The 14,337-nt window shown below is 44.6% G+C and overlaps 1 protein-coding gene across 5 annotated transcripts; it reads left to right on the plus strand.

Moving 5' to 3' along the window:
* Positions 1-495: 495 nt before the first annotated feature.
* Positions 496-12,824, plus strand: LOC129839817 (mitochondrial glycine transporter B-like). Of its 5 annotated transcripts, XM_055907471.1 has the most exons (10): positions 500-1,004; positions 1,205-1,315; positions 2,034-2,088; positions 2,749-2,838; positions 4,377-4,501; positions 6,586-6,670; positions 7,247-7,429; positions 8,646-8,814; positions 9,088-9,251; positions 9,497-12,824. In XM_055907471.1, exons 3-10 carry the CDS (start codon positions 2,083-2,085, stop codon positions 9,617-9,619), a joined length of 945 nt encoding a protein of 314 aa, XP_055763446.1. In that variant the 5' UTR covers positions 500-1,004; positions 1,205-1,315; positions 2,034-2,082; the 3' UTR covers positions 9,620-12,824. The 5 variants fall into 5 exon arrangements, with proteins under 5 accessions (XP_055763445.1, XP_055763446.1, XP_055763444.1 ...); XM_055907470.1 differs by lacking the exon at positions 2,034-2,088 and having other exon boundaries at positions 496-599; XM_055907469.1 differs by lacking the exon at positions 2,034-2,088 and having other exon boundaries at positions 501-1,009.
* The last annotated feature ends 1,513 nt before the right edge of the window (positions 12,825-14,337 follow it).

Below are 14,337 nucleotides of genomic sequence, written 5' to 3' on the forward strand. Positions count from 1 at the left end.
CCAAAAAGGGGAGGTGTGCATATGTGTGCTTAAACACATGCATGTGTGGGTCTGGGTGAGGAAGTGTGTCCCTCTGATGAATGGGCATGTGGGGGCATGTGCCTGAACTCAGTTTTATACATTAATTGTAGTCTCACCCATTCATTTCTAATGACCAAGAACACCACAGCTGTACAAAAGTTAAATAAAACACCCAAAATGTAATAAATCATCTAAATGTATTTTGTGCGTTCAGATGCCCTGTGTAGATAAAGTAATGGAACCTTATGACAATCATATTAAATTAACTACATTTTCCAGAGAAAATTGTAAATCTGTCAAATTCGACCGGAACATAGGTTTATTCAAAGGAGTGATACCACAAATTAGCTACTGTATTTACACATGCAGTCCTCAAGTACACCACCAGAGGGTTCAAGGAGTAGAAGTAGAAATATTGACTATGCTTCTCTCCCACTGTAAATTTTGCAGTGGAAAGCGAGATGAAACCGGTTCACAACCAGTTGGCCCCGACTGGTACCGGGTAGAGAGGAGGGGCTTGGTGCGACGTGGGGGAAATTGCGCATCTCGCACTAACGTTACCGACGCCGACAAACAAGGTGCATGGCAACAACTGCATAGTGGTCTACGTGTTAAATATAGTGAATTATCTTACTAGATGGCTACACTTTGGTATCTGTGAGCAGTCAAACGTTTTAGTACAAAGGCAGCCAACTACTTTTGCTCGCGTTACATTAGCAAAGGCAGTACAGCTAGCTAGCTTAATTTTGGTGAGACAGTTTGCTAGCTACCTAACGAGTAACTTAAACGGAGTATTTCTTTTAGCTAAACACCATTATAGTATTACTCAAAAGGTTCGCGCTTACAAGTTAGCTAGCTTTTAGTTCAGCTAACAGTTCGCTATCTGATGTGGTGACTGATCAGTTTCTTGTAGCCTGTCACCGGCAAAATGACTGTCTTTGCACTGAATCAAGTTATCGGTCCCTAGCTAACGTCAAAGCCAGGTAAGGTATGTTATGTGCCGTGTGCATGACATTTGACCACCTTTTCAATAGCAAAAGAGGTAAGGTTAGCTAACTTCTGTATTCAGCTGGACAGGGTGTAGCCCTTTTATAGTTTGATGGCTGTAGCGAGTCTTTGCAAAACATTACATCATGTTGACATGCGTATGTAATTGGTATAGTTATTCACCCTCTCACTATAGTTGGGGCTGTAAACAAAGAGCGACAAGACGGCAAGAGAAGGGAAGGAGGCGCTCGAATCGCTCCTTCAGGATTCATCCACTGCATCAGCATCAACGATGGAGTTGGCACTGGTAATTTAGTAACGTTAGCTACAAATGTATACATTAACACTATGTAGTCCACGGGCATTGCCTTTGTTTCTATACAAGCGAACTAACCTGACTGACAGCGATACTGAGTCTCAGAATATTCACTTTAAAGACGCACTATGCAGAAAACGTCCCGCCATTTCCTGGTTGCTAAAAATCTAATAGTTCGCTTAATTTCAGTTTATATGACAAACGTGTAGGGAATTGTATTTTTTACCATATAAACCGATGTGAAATGTTTTTTCCATAACCAAAAATAAATATTTTATCTGATGTTTGTAGTTGGTGTACAAAAGTAAGACGCAAAAACGAAAATTAGGAACAGGAAGCATAGAAATAAGGCACATAGAGCATATCTACTTCTTAGACTTACTTTCAATGAGAAGGACAGATCTATAAATACATTTCTGTGAATTTGGTCTTCACCCAAAAAGTTGCATATTGCAGCTTTAAAATGTCAAATAAAAACCAACGATTGCAAAGTTAAACAAACCGTACATCTCAATACACAAGGACTACTTTTAACAAATTCCACAACATTTTACTCAAACACATTTACTTGAACATTGCAGATGCAAAGTTTGGTAACAGAATAATGGCACAAACTGTTATTCTGTTTGCAAACTTTGCATCTGCACTGTTTTTCAAGTAAGTTCGTTTTCTGCAAAGATTTGGTTTGAATATCTGGTGTCATGGGCAGGATTTGACCATATTCTCCAGAAGTAAGGAGTTGGAATCTACCAAAGTGCATGGAGGTGAGGCCCAACACTCTTTTATGTTCTTCAGGCAGCCCCTCATTGGTCATTGTTGCCATAGCATTCTTTAGAAAAATAGGAAAAAAATTTGTAATGTTGAGGATTATGGATTGTGACTAAGCCTGTGACGTCGGGGTAAAGGAGGCTGCCATAGACTGAGAAAGTTGTATTTTCTGTGCAAACATTGTAATATTCTACTACACTAATTTTACATTGGTTATGTCATCCTGGCCTGGGGAAGACAGTGTAGTGCACACAGGCTGAAAGTCACACATTCATTTGCATAAACAGACTCCCTCCACCATCCAATTCTCAGTGACCCATATTTAGTGTCACACACACACACACACAGAAAGACAGACACACACAATCTAAATCACACACAGCGACACAGCCACTGCATGACTCATACATCGCATTTCATAGAGACAAAATTTGTCAGAGAGCGATTTAGAGGGGAGGAGAGAGAGCATCACAATTCTGTTGTGTATATGTGTGTGTATGTGCGAATCTACGAGAGCGAGAGAGAGACCAATAGAGGCATGTGGATGAAGCTGGGGTGGGGGTGAGAAGAGAGGTAGCAGCAGCAAACCATTGTGTGTTAGATTGAGAGGGAAGTGAGAGATGGAGATGGCTTATTTTGTAATATGCCGTTCGTAGCAGCAGCACAGAGAGAGAGAGGTGAAAGAGGGAGACATGCAACAGAAACAGGATTCTCAAGGAGGCAAACCCTCAAGCATCTTGGGAAAGGTAGGGAGGATAGCCAGTGGCGTGTGTTACTGTCAAGTGCCAGTGTGGATGTGTTTTCATGCTATGCTGCTGTGCATTTGTGTCTACATGCTTTAAAAACATAATTGTTAATCACCATGATTACAGTATTTGAGATCAGGCATCATACGCATGTCAGCATCTGTCTTTGTGTGTGTGTGTCATCTGTGAGTGTGCGTATGTATATATGTTTGTGTTTCAGTGTTTAAAATTCACATGTACAGTGTTGCAGGTGTAATTGGATGGTACAGTGAACATCTGTTGCAGGACAACACCTGGTGTTGTAGATGTCCTGGAGGGCAGACCGCGTGCACCCAGTGGTGCGTTTGGCTGCACATATCACCCTCTGAAGTGCATTACGGTCAGAGGCGGTTGAGTTGCCTTACCAGGTTGTGATGCAGTCCGACGGTATGCTCTCGATGGTGCTCCTGTAGAACACTGGGAGAGGCCACATTTCTTCAGAATCCTGAAGTTGCTGTGACGGTGGCCGTGTGACTTGTACACAGAGGAATTTTAAGTTATTGTCCGTCTCCACGGTGGCCCCGTGGATGAGGATGTGTCCAGCCTGGTTACTCCTGAAGTCCACATCAGCTCCTTTGTTTTGCTGACGTTGAGGGAGAGGTTGCTTACCTGGCACCACGCCGTCAGTGCCTACCTCCTCCCTGTAGGCCACGTCGTCGTTGTTGGTAATCAGGCCTACTCCTGTCGCGTCGTCAGCGAACTTGATGGAGTTGGAACTGTGTGAGGCCATGCAGTTGTGGGTATACAGGGAATACAGGAGGGGACTGAGGACGCACCCTTGTGGGGCCCCCGTGTTGAGAATCAGTGTCGAGCTCGTAATGTTGCCTACCTTCACCACCTGGGGGTGGCCCTTCAGGAAGTCCAGGACCCAGTTGCATAGGGAGGAGTTCAGACCCAGGTTGTGAGCTTTGTAATGAGCTTATAGGACACTATAGTATTGAAGGCAGAGCTGTAGTCCATGAACAGCATCCTCACATATGCATTCCTTTTATCCAGATGGGTAAGGGGAGTGTGCAGTGCAATGGTGTATGTATGTACTTACGTGCGCCTGTGTGTGTGTTGGTATTTATCAGTGTGTGTCCCATTTATCCCACCATCTCTAGCTATATTTAGCATTTGTCTGTGTACATCCCCCCTCCGTATTTGTCCGTCAGACGTGTGAATAATGATAACGCTGAGTCTCCATGTGATTCGCCGTGACAGCTCCTCTGTTTGTGTCGACTGTCTGCACGCATCTCCATCACCACTGGTTGTTTGGGCGCTCGCCTGTGTTCTGTGGCTGTCGTTGCAATTTGTTGTATCTGCGTGTACTTGTGCATACATCATGAACATGTTTCCGTACTGTGCGTAGCCTTTTAGGGCGTCGTTTGTGTTTTCACAAACAGAATGTGCGTTGTAAGCTGTATTGCCTTCCTGCATGCCCGTGCATGTAGCATCAGTCACACATATCACGACATGTGGAACTGTGCTTATCCCTCGTCCTCTTCCACCCCCCCCAGGCGCATCCAGCTCTCAAGGCCTTCATGTGTGGCTCCTTGAGCGGCACCTGCTCCACGCTGCTCTTCCAGCCTCTGGACCTGGTCAAGACGCGCCTTCAGACCCTGCAGAACAACATGAAGCCTGGGTATGTAGTGGAGCTCGGCAATATGGACAAAAATCCATATCGCCAATAAATTGACTTTTCTTTTCTTTTTTTTCTCGATTTAAATTATTATTTGGGGAAGTGCACAGTTACTCTCCATTTGCACCCTATGTACTGTGTCAAAGAAATGGCCCTAATATATTATTATTAAGTTATTTGGTAACCAGGTGATCCAGCGTTTAAAAGATGACGTAACGCTGCTACAGAAAGATACCTGTATTTTAAACATTCATTTAGTTCTGCATTCATTTCTTATAAAGACATGAGACTGATTTTATATGTAAATGTATTTAAAACTCCATTAGTCTATTGGTGTTTGGTAATTGCAGCATGTTATTTGCTCCAAACACAATGGACTTTTAGACTGCAAAGTAGGCAGTCTACAAGCACCTGCTGCACAGCTTCGATGTAGTGCAGTGGCAATGACATGTAGGGCTTCACCGTCCTACTGGATCACATAGCGGTTGTTGTTGCGAAATAGTGCTCTGCACTCGTTTCAGCTCGATGCTATTTTGCCATGACATTTCTCGTACATTTTGTATTTCTTGTCCAGATTGTGAACCATCTTCTTTTGCGATGTGGTACTTTATGCCATGTGTCATTTCATTCCATCGGTTAGCGTGTGTTGCATAGTAAGTTGCGTGTGCAACCGATTCCGTATTGTTGTCCCTGGGCACTGCTCTTGTCATGACTCGGGCTGTTAGTGACCATATTACCGCCACACCGGCAGTCAAATTCCACGTGACCGTTGATTCACGGTAACTAGGCTCCAAAACTGCACTCTGATGCCGCTGATAGCTTACCAAACTTGCTAGCTTCTGCTAATGGCCGGTACTCTGCGCTTCATTGTCCCTTTAAGTCACTCTGTTCTTCTTAAACAGGCTACATTTTCTTCACATCATAATGTTTCTTTAGACCTGCCTAAAATAAATAATGGATTTATTGTAACGCTGTAAGCAATATTAAATGGATTTATTGGACTTTTAAAATGTAGATGTTCTAAAGGTCTGCATCAGTGGCTTGTAGGCTATGTGTGGTAGCCAGAAATGCTAAACACGTTTATGTTAATTAACAGTCAATTACCTTTAGTCAGGCAGTTATTTGCATGACAATCAACTGCTGACAACATTTCATAACAGCCCTAGTCATGACGCTTGTTGGCCTCTACCTAATTCTTCTTCGCCATGCATTCGTCATGCTGTATTACCTGCCTGTGTTTCAAATGGTGGAAACAGTTGTTGGTGTTACCTCGAGTGGTTGCTATAGTTGTGCGACAGTTCAAGCGCATCGCCTCACTCTGCTCAATGTCACTAGGTTGAAAACCAAAATAGGCCCAAACAACCGACACAGCGTCCTTCTTTGGCAGCGATTGTTCTTGGATTTCTGGGACGGCAGTTTGTTTGTCTCCGTTCATTTGAACAAGGCTACTCGCAACATCACTTGGGTGAGCTGCCAACAACAGGTGTTGGAAGCTTGGGATAGAACACGGCTCTGATTGGCTCGAATGAAACGGCATAGATGAAAGTGTTGAGCTCCGGCAGCGTGATGCTTTTCTCTATGCCTTTTTGCTTTCATATATGCTGTGCCGCTCCGTAGGCCATTGTTTAATGCACACAGGAACATTGTGTAATCCCCGAAAATTACAGACATTGGCAAAATTGCTTCGGTATGAGTTCGAAGTGCCGGTGTGGGTAATTTTGGGTTTATCATCCCAACTCTAGTCTGTAGGGACACACGTACACAGAAAGAGCCAGACACACACACACACGTGCATGTATACTTGCATAAACACTGATACAAACACACAGAGAGACACACACACACACTGCAGTGTAGAATCCCTCTTCAGTAGCTTTCAGACAGTTTGAATCCCCTCATTTGAACCATATATGCTAATTAGACACACTTCCATGCTAACAACTCCTCACTAGAATTGACCCCCGAAGACGTGTTGGGAACATATCTACAGGTGAATCTGTGTTTGTGGACTTTTGCTTATTTTCAAGTATCCACTCTCTTATCTTAATGAATGTTGTGTTTAACCATGTATTTATCTCCTGTCTCAGAGCTCCTAAGGTGGGGATGATGACAGAACTTGTCCAGGTCATTCGGACAGAGAGCTTCCTGGGCCTGTGGAAAGGAGTGTCACCGGTGAGAATCTAATCGAAGCAGTCTGGCTTCCCTGTTCGCCTTGTGGTTTACTTTCCCTGTTTTAACACAGTCTGTGTACAAAGTCCGGCTTAGTGTATCACTTTTGGTTTAGTGAATGTTTTTTCTAAGAACCAGACCACGTCGGTCTCCAAAATGAAAGGACTATTTTTTTATTTTTTTTTACAACTGTTTTCTTTTGTGTGAACAATGGCAGAGGTGCATAAAGATGGCGGCCCCATGTACCCATGTACAAATGCCTTGTTTGTGCATTTCACCGAATTGTACATTGCTCTCCTTGACTATTTTGTCATGTCCTCATTAGCACAGTGTACATGATTCCAATTCTCGCTCCAAGACGGCGGCAATTTGAAAACCCCAAAAAGTTGAACCATGTCGTTCTCCATCGTTTAAAAAAAATCAGTGGATGTCATATCTGAATTCCGACATCTTTATCCACTTCGCCATTGTAGCTGAATTCTTCTTGAAGGTAGAAGCAATCTAAATCTTGACCTCTCTCTCTCTCGCCCTCGCTCTCCTCACACACTCTCTCCTCACACTCATTCTCTCTCTCCCCAGTCGTTTGTGCGCTGTATCCCAGGCGTAGGGATCTACTTCTCTACCTTCTACTCACTGAAGCAGCACTACTTCCAGGAGGGCCGGGCCCCTAACGCTGGGGAGGCTGTGCTGCTGGGGGCCGGGGCCAGGGCTGTGGCTGGGGTCTGCATGCTGCCTGTCACCGTCATCAAGACACGCTTCGAGGTGAGAGCTTCTTCTCGGTGTTGTGAATGGGGATGGACTACAATAAAAGATGGAGCGATGCAGAGGGGAAAGAGCTGGGATTAAGGCATGGTTGAGTGGGCGAGAGGTTGTTACAGCTGTAAGGATGGAAAAAGACTGAGGGAATGGTGTTGAATGGAGAGGAGGGGGTGGAGGGAGAGGAGCAAGGATGAGGTGATGGTTGCTACAGCCATGTATATTTAGGATGGATTAGGGCATGAATGGATGGGGTAAAAGGGGTGGAAGGATGTATGAATTAAGATGAGGAATGATTCAGAATCAGAATGTGTGTGAGACAGGAAAGAAAGAATGAAGTCAGGAAGTTAACAAAGGAGGAAGGGGAGGAGTTGGTGGTTCAGTAATAGCATAGAACAAGCACTAGCAGATAGGCTGGGATATTTCTGGTGTCTGTGGGCTGGAGATGGAAGGTAGAATTAGAGGGAGGATGATGGTAGAATTAGCAGCCTGCTACCGCAGAGAGAGAGGGGGGAGATAAAGGGAAAAGAGAGGGGAGAGAGAGGTTATCTGACGGGAGAGCTGATTGCCTTGGGAACTAAACGCTTCTATCTGCATTTGAATAAATGCTGTCGTGTTTGTTTTATAAGGACCGAGCATCTAGCTGTGCATAGAGGATGTGTCAAATGTTTAATGGAACTATGTCGCCTGCTAGTTTCTTCATCTGTATGACTACGATGTGTCATCTGTGTATTAATGGCGCTCCGTTGGTTTCCAGTGGTGGTGGATATCTATCTGGTTTCGTGTTTAAATGTTGCTAGTTGTTGTGTGTTGAGTAAGTATTCAGTCAGTGGAGGCTGCTGAGGGGAGGACGGCTCATAATAATGGCTGGAATGGAGTGAATGGGAAGGTATCAAACCGATGAAAACCGTGTGTTTGATACCATTCCATTGACTCCATTTCCGGTCATTATTATGAGCCGTCCTCCCCTCAGCAGCCTCCTCTGTATTCAGCATTGGGGTCAATTCCATTTCAATTCAGTCAATTGAAATGGAACCGACCCCAACCCTCGTGGTAATCTGTAGGTATTCCAGAGTGGACGGTACAACTACGTGATCTACTGTGGATGTAGTGTATAATGTGGTGTATTACTGTGTGTGTTTCGCAGAGCGGACGGTACAACTACGTGATCTACTTGCGGATGTAGTGTATAATGGGGTGTATTACTGTGTGTGTTTCGCAGAGCGGACGGTACAACTACGTGAGCGTCCTGGGAGCTCTGAAGAGCGTGTGTGAGACGGAGGGGCCCAGGGCTCTGTTCTCCGGGCTGACGGCCACACTGCTCCGAGACGCCCCCTTCTCTGGCATCTACGTCATGTTCTACAGCCAGGCCAAGAGGTCCCTGCCACCGGGTAAGAGAAACACACTTGTCTACCCTGAGGATACAGTTGTCTATGTGAGAGGAGGGGAAGAGGGAGAGACCACAACATTTCACACCGACACACTGAATAGTCAAGTGTGTTACTTCAGAAAGATTTCTTTACATTGGCGTCTGTTAGTGTAAAAAGCTATTAAACGCCATCTGGGGTATGCTTGCACTGAATTAAGAGTAATCCAGAATAAGGACATATTTTCTATTAGTGCCTGGGTAGGTCTGACATTCTCTGTGCGGTCTCTTCCCTCAGAGGTGAGCTCGTCGCCCTATGCCCCGTTGGGGAACTTTGGCTGTGGGGTGATGGCCGGAGTCCTGGCCTCTGTGGTCACCCAGCCAGCTGACGTGGTCAAGACTCACATCCAGGTCAGCCCCTCCCACTGGACAACCAAGGACGCCATTCGCTACATCTACACGGTGAGGCCTGAATCTTAATGAAAATATATAGTACGTGATTAATTTCCTGTGTGTAAGGTACCATTCTTGGTCTTCGAATTTTTCCCATTCTGAGCGTATTTTAATCCTTGAGATATAGCTATGGATTTTAAGCACTTCTTATTGAACGTAAATGTTCCTCCAAAGGCGACTGAACATCTTCTTGCACACACTATTGTATTTACCAACTGAACAGTGATTGAACTCTCCTCTTCTCTCTCCTTCAGGAGCATGGTCTGAGGGGTTTCTTCCGTGGTGCTGTGCCTCGCTCTTTGAGGAGGACTCTGATGGCAGCCATGGCCTGGACCGTCTACGAACAACTGATGGCCCGCATGGGACTCAAGTCCTGAGGAGAGGAGACAGGGAGGAACTGAAAAAGGAAGAATGACGTGGGGACTTGTTTTTATACAAAGCAGCAGTTTGAAGGGGATGAAAAGTGAGGAGGATGAGAAGGAGGGAGAGAGAGGAGGTGTAGGGACTGTTTATCACTGCAACTAGCTTGGGAAAGCCAAAGAGGTGGGTGTCGGTGGCACGGAAGAGGGAAAGGTGTGTGTGTTCTACATGTTGATGTTTATGAGAGAGTTATTGTGAATGTTTGTATGTCCTTACATTGTCAACCCTGACCTTAAATAACATTCCCTTACTGCTGAGAACTGAACTCATCCCCCTCTGAGTGTGGAGACCATAGAGAACTATCTGTTTCTATGGGGGAGACCATAGGGATCTATTTAATTATATTTCTATGGGGGAGACCCTCTCAGACTGGGGAGACCATAGAGAGTGATCTATTTTTATGGGGGAGACCCTCTGACTGGGGAGACCATAGAGAACTATCTATTTCTATGGGGGAGACCATAGGGATCTATTTAATTATATTTCTATGGGGGAGACCCTCTCAGACTGGGGAGACCATAGAGAGTGATCTATTTTTATGGGGGAGACCCTCTCAGACTGACTTCTATGGTTTACCTCTGGATACCACTCCAGTGACAAGAGACTGTCGCCAACTGTCACCCACTGTCACTGTCTATGACTGTGAATGACTGACTAACATCTAGGTGTCTCTAACACTCCCACTCCCAAGACGAAACGGCAGCTTTGATTTAGTTACCTCAGCAAGAGGTTATCCGCTGGCTAAAAGTGTAGTGGACTGGACAAAGCAACCCAGTGCCATAACCATGCAACATATTTACAAATGACCGGCAGACTACGTTATCAGCACAGTGATTATTGTGACCTGTCGACTGACTGAAGGAAATACGATATTTATTTATTGACTGACTGACTAAAACATTTATTACTAGCTTGGACAATCAAGACAATATTGCTGTGCATTGTAGCAAAAGACTAGGCTGATATTTTCTATACTGCAACTGCACAATTAGATACTAGCAACTTGGCATTGGCATACTTAGCCATATGAAAATAGTGTACAGTAGGTGTTCTCTATACCCAATTAAACTGGGATAACATTTCTAGTGCATTCCATTCTGGTTGCAGTGTTGTAGACCGGATGTGCTTTATCTTAACCAGTAATGATAGTCAATCCCAGAGTCATAGATGGATAATTGGCTCTAGTCAATGCCATTGGAACCCAGACAATGCAACTCTGGCCCCCTTTGGGCTGTAGCATTGTGAGACAACATCGCGATCATGAACATGCAGCTTCAGCATCACTGTATTACATGGGCCAGATTCAGTAGGCACAAAAAGAAAGCAAACCGGAGGGACTAGCTGATCTTGTCCTATACGAAACGTAAAATGTGTTTGTTTTTCAATGCAAAACATTTTGCGACGGTGTGCACTAATGTACACTACCCAGCTAAATATAGGAATCCATATCAGTGATGCACAGCCATGGTCCTGGATTGTCTCTGTTATTAGTTTAATAAATTAATAGGCTTATGTATTCAGTATTTTGAGTAGTTCGTTTTTGGAAGCCCATACACGTGTATATTTTTTAACCCACAGTGTCCAGTGTGCCATGTTCAAAAATAAAACCCCATGACATGTCAGTTTCTAAGAGATGTGTTTATCTTGAAAAGTATTGTACAGATTCAAAATATACACTGAGTGAGCGCAACTCAGTATTAGGAGGGTGCTCTTAATGTTTGGAATAGTCAGTGTATAGAGCCTGTAGAGAGCCCTATTGAAGCTTCTAGGACCAGAGATGGCTGAGAGAAACTGATTTAAATCCTTCATTCTATATTGGTGCACTAGTAGCACAGGGCTACTCACTCAATACCATCACTACAATCACTGTTTGCCAACTGTTTTTGCTTTTTACGCACACACATGAAAAAGGACATAACACAGCTTCAATATACACTCAGTGGCCAGTTTATTAGGTACATCCATCTAGTACCGAGTCGGACCCCCTTTGCTTCCAGAACAGACTGAATTATTTGGGGCATGGAAACGTTGCTCAATTGGTGTCAAGGGACCTAACGTGCGCCAGTAAAACTTTACCCACACCATGACACCACCGCCACCAGCCTGGATGGGGCAATGGACTCATGCTGCTTACGCCAAATCTTGACTCTGCCATCAGCATGAATGAACAGGAACCGGGTTTCGTCATACCAGGCAATGTTTTTCCACTCCTCAATTGTCCAGTGTTGGCGATCACGTGCCCACTGGAACCGCTTGTTTATAACTGATAGGAGTGGAACCCGGTGTGGTCTGCTGCAGTAGCTCTTCCTTGACATGGATAGATGAGTTGTGCATTCTGAAATGCCGTTTCCCGATGTTATTTGCCCGTTTGTGGGCCTACTGTTAGCTTGCACGATTCTTGCCATTCTCCTTCGACCTCTCTCATTAACAAGCTGTTTTCACCCACAGGATGACCGCTAACTGGATGTTTTTTGTTTGTCGCGCCATTTTCCGTAAACCCTAGACACTGTCGTGAGTGAAATGCCCATTAGGCTGACCGTTTCTGAGATACTGGAACCTGCTCGCCTGGCACCAGCGATCATAACACGCTCAAAGTTGCATAGGTCACTCGTTTTTCTCATTCTAACGTTCAATCGACTGGTAACTGAATGCCTTGATGCCTGTCTGCCTGCTTTTTATAGCAAGCCACGGCCACGTGACTCACTGTCTGTAGGAGCGAACCATTTTTGTGAACGGGGGTGTGTACCTAATAAACTGGGCGCTGAGTAGTTTGAGTCATTAAGAGGGGAAACACTGAGTTAACCCTAGCTCAATGCCAGTCAGTGAATGCACTTTAGAATTCAACGCATATTCAATCATTTAAGCCCCTTAGCGGCTGGTAAAAGGACTGGGGTGATCAACTTTTCTTGCGAATTGGTAGTTCTTCAGCCCTTGTCTGTGTGTTTTGTTGTAACACAGTAACAACTCTTACCACCAAATTGTCCTGTGCCGTAACATTTTTGCCTTGGCGATTATCATCACTATTGTCCTTGATATTGTGACTTTACATTGTATATGGTCTGTTATTTGTGTCAATATTTTGTGTGTGTGAGTTTGCTCAGACCGATGCTGTGCCTGTTTTTGTTTTTAAGTGAATAAAATTCCCCCCATTTTTGTACAATACCTGGTGATTATTCGATTCAATCTTTGCCTAGATTAACTTCAACATTGGTTCATCATGTTATCATCCTTTGTGGGTGTCTCTACCTTGAGCTGCTGTATTTTCAGGCTCAAACCTCAGTACCAGGGGGTTTGCTACAATGCTGATCAAGGAGAAAACCAGCTGACTTGCCTAAATAGTCTAAGCTTTTATTTTCTATTAAAACAAGCATGAGATGGGCATGATCTAATTGATTCAACAAATGAACATACATATAAGTTTAGCTTTTATAATGAACCAGAAGATCAATAGTTATTTCTGGTTGCTTATCAAAGTTAGCTGGCTAACTCATTGATCCTAATCTGTTGTATAGCCCGCTGGTCTCTCCAAAGCAACACCACATTGACATAACAGACAGTGACAGGCTACAGCTCATGTCCTCAGAACACCGGGGCCCATGTGTCCTGAGGAAGAGACAGGCACTGCAGTAGACATCCCCACAGCTGACTTTCCCTGATGTGGGGAGAGGGGGAACATGATGATAGGTTAATCGACACGTGCTGATATGTACAAGGACACAGTCACTAAGACTGAGGTCAGGTAAAAGTTTTCTTAAAATACCTCTTTGGTAAGTATTCTCTAGCAGCACAGATTACTTGCAAAGTAGGACAGATCTTCCTTGAAACACCAATCCACTATCTTTGCTCTCCCACTTTTACAGTTGCCCCTGTTAAAATAACATGCATAACCATGAGAAATACATACACCCGTGAGTACAGTACCAATCCATAACGCAAACAGACTTGGCCGATAAAAGCGGAGTAAGGTTGTCAACCAGTGACAGAGAGGGGAACTAAAGACAGTGATGATATATCAAAAGAGTAAGGGGAGTTCACAGAGAAGTCTGGTCTTTCAGTGGATTATCAGCCATCAGATATAGATAGATATAGTCTTGTATGACTCATTGCTTCCTACATTTACACTTATCCAGAGTGACTTATAGTTAGTGCATTCATCTTAAGATAGCTAGGTGGGGCAACCACATATCACAGGCAGAGTAAGTACACTTTTCCTTGAGGTGAGGAAGGGGATTATTTGATACTCTTTGAAAAGGTAGGGTTTCAGGTGCTTTTGGAAGATGGGCAGGGACTCAGCTGTCCTAGCTTCAGGGGGAAGCTGGTTCCATCATTGGGGTGCCAGGACAGAGAAGAGCTTGGACTGGGCTGAGCGGGAGCTGCCCTCCCATAGGGGTGGGAGGGCCAAGATACCTGAGGTGGCAGAATGGAGTACTCGGATTGGGGTGTAGGGTTTGAGCATAGCCTGAATGTAGGGAGGGACAGTTCCTCTTGCTGCTCTGTAGGCAAGCACCATGGTCTTGAAGATGATGCGCGCTTCGCCTGGAAGCCAGTGGATTGTGCGGAGGAGCGGGAGAACTTGGGAAGGTTGCAAACCAGGCGGGCTGCAGTGTTCCTCTTCTTCTCTCTCCTGACTGACTATGTATTTCATCCCAGGCAGGAACCAGCTGAAACTAATCAC

This window comes from Salvelinus fontinalis, chromosome 40 (genome assembly GCF_029448725.1).
Source record: "Salvelinus fontinalis isolate EN_2023a chromosome 40, ASM2944872v1, whole genome shotgun sequence".
NCBI classification, from domain to species: Eukaryota; Metazoa; Chordata; class Actinopteri; order Salmoniformes; family Salmonidae; genus Salvelinus; species Salvelinus fontinalis.

What these genes read in the sequence shown, in the direction of transcription:
- LOC129839817 (XM_055907470.1), top strand. An exon ending in CCTCAAGCATCTTGGGAAAG is followed by an intron (nt 2,839 to 4,376) that starts GTAGGGAGGATA and finishes CACCCCCCCCAG; the next exon opens with GCGCATCCAGCTCTCAAGGC. An exon ending in TGTGGAAAGGAGTGTCACCG is followed by an intron (nt 6,671 to 7,246) that starts GTGAGAATCTAA and finishes CTCTCTCCCCAG; the next exon opens with TCGTTTGTGCGCTGTATCCC.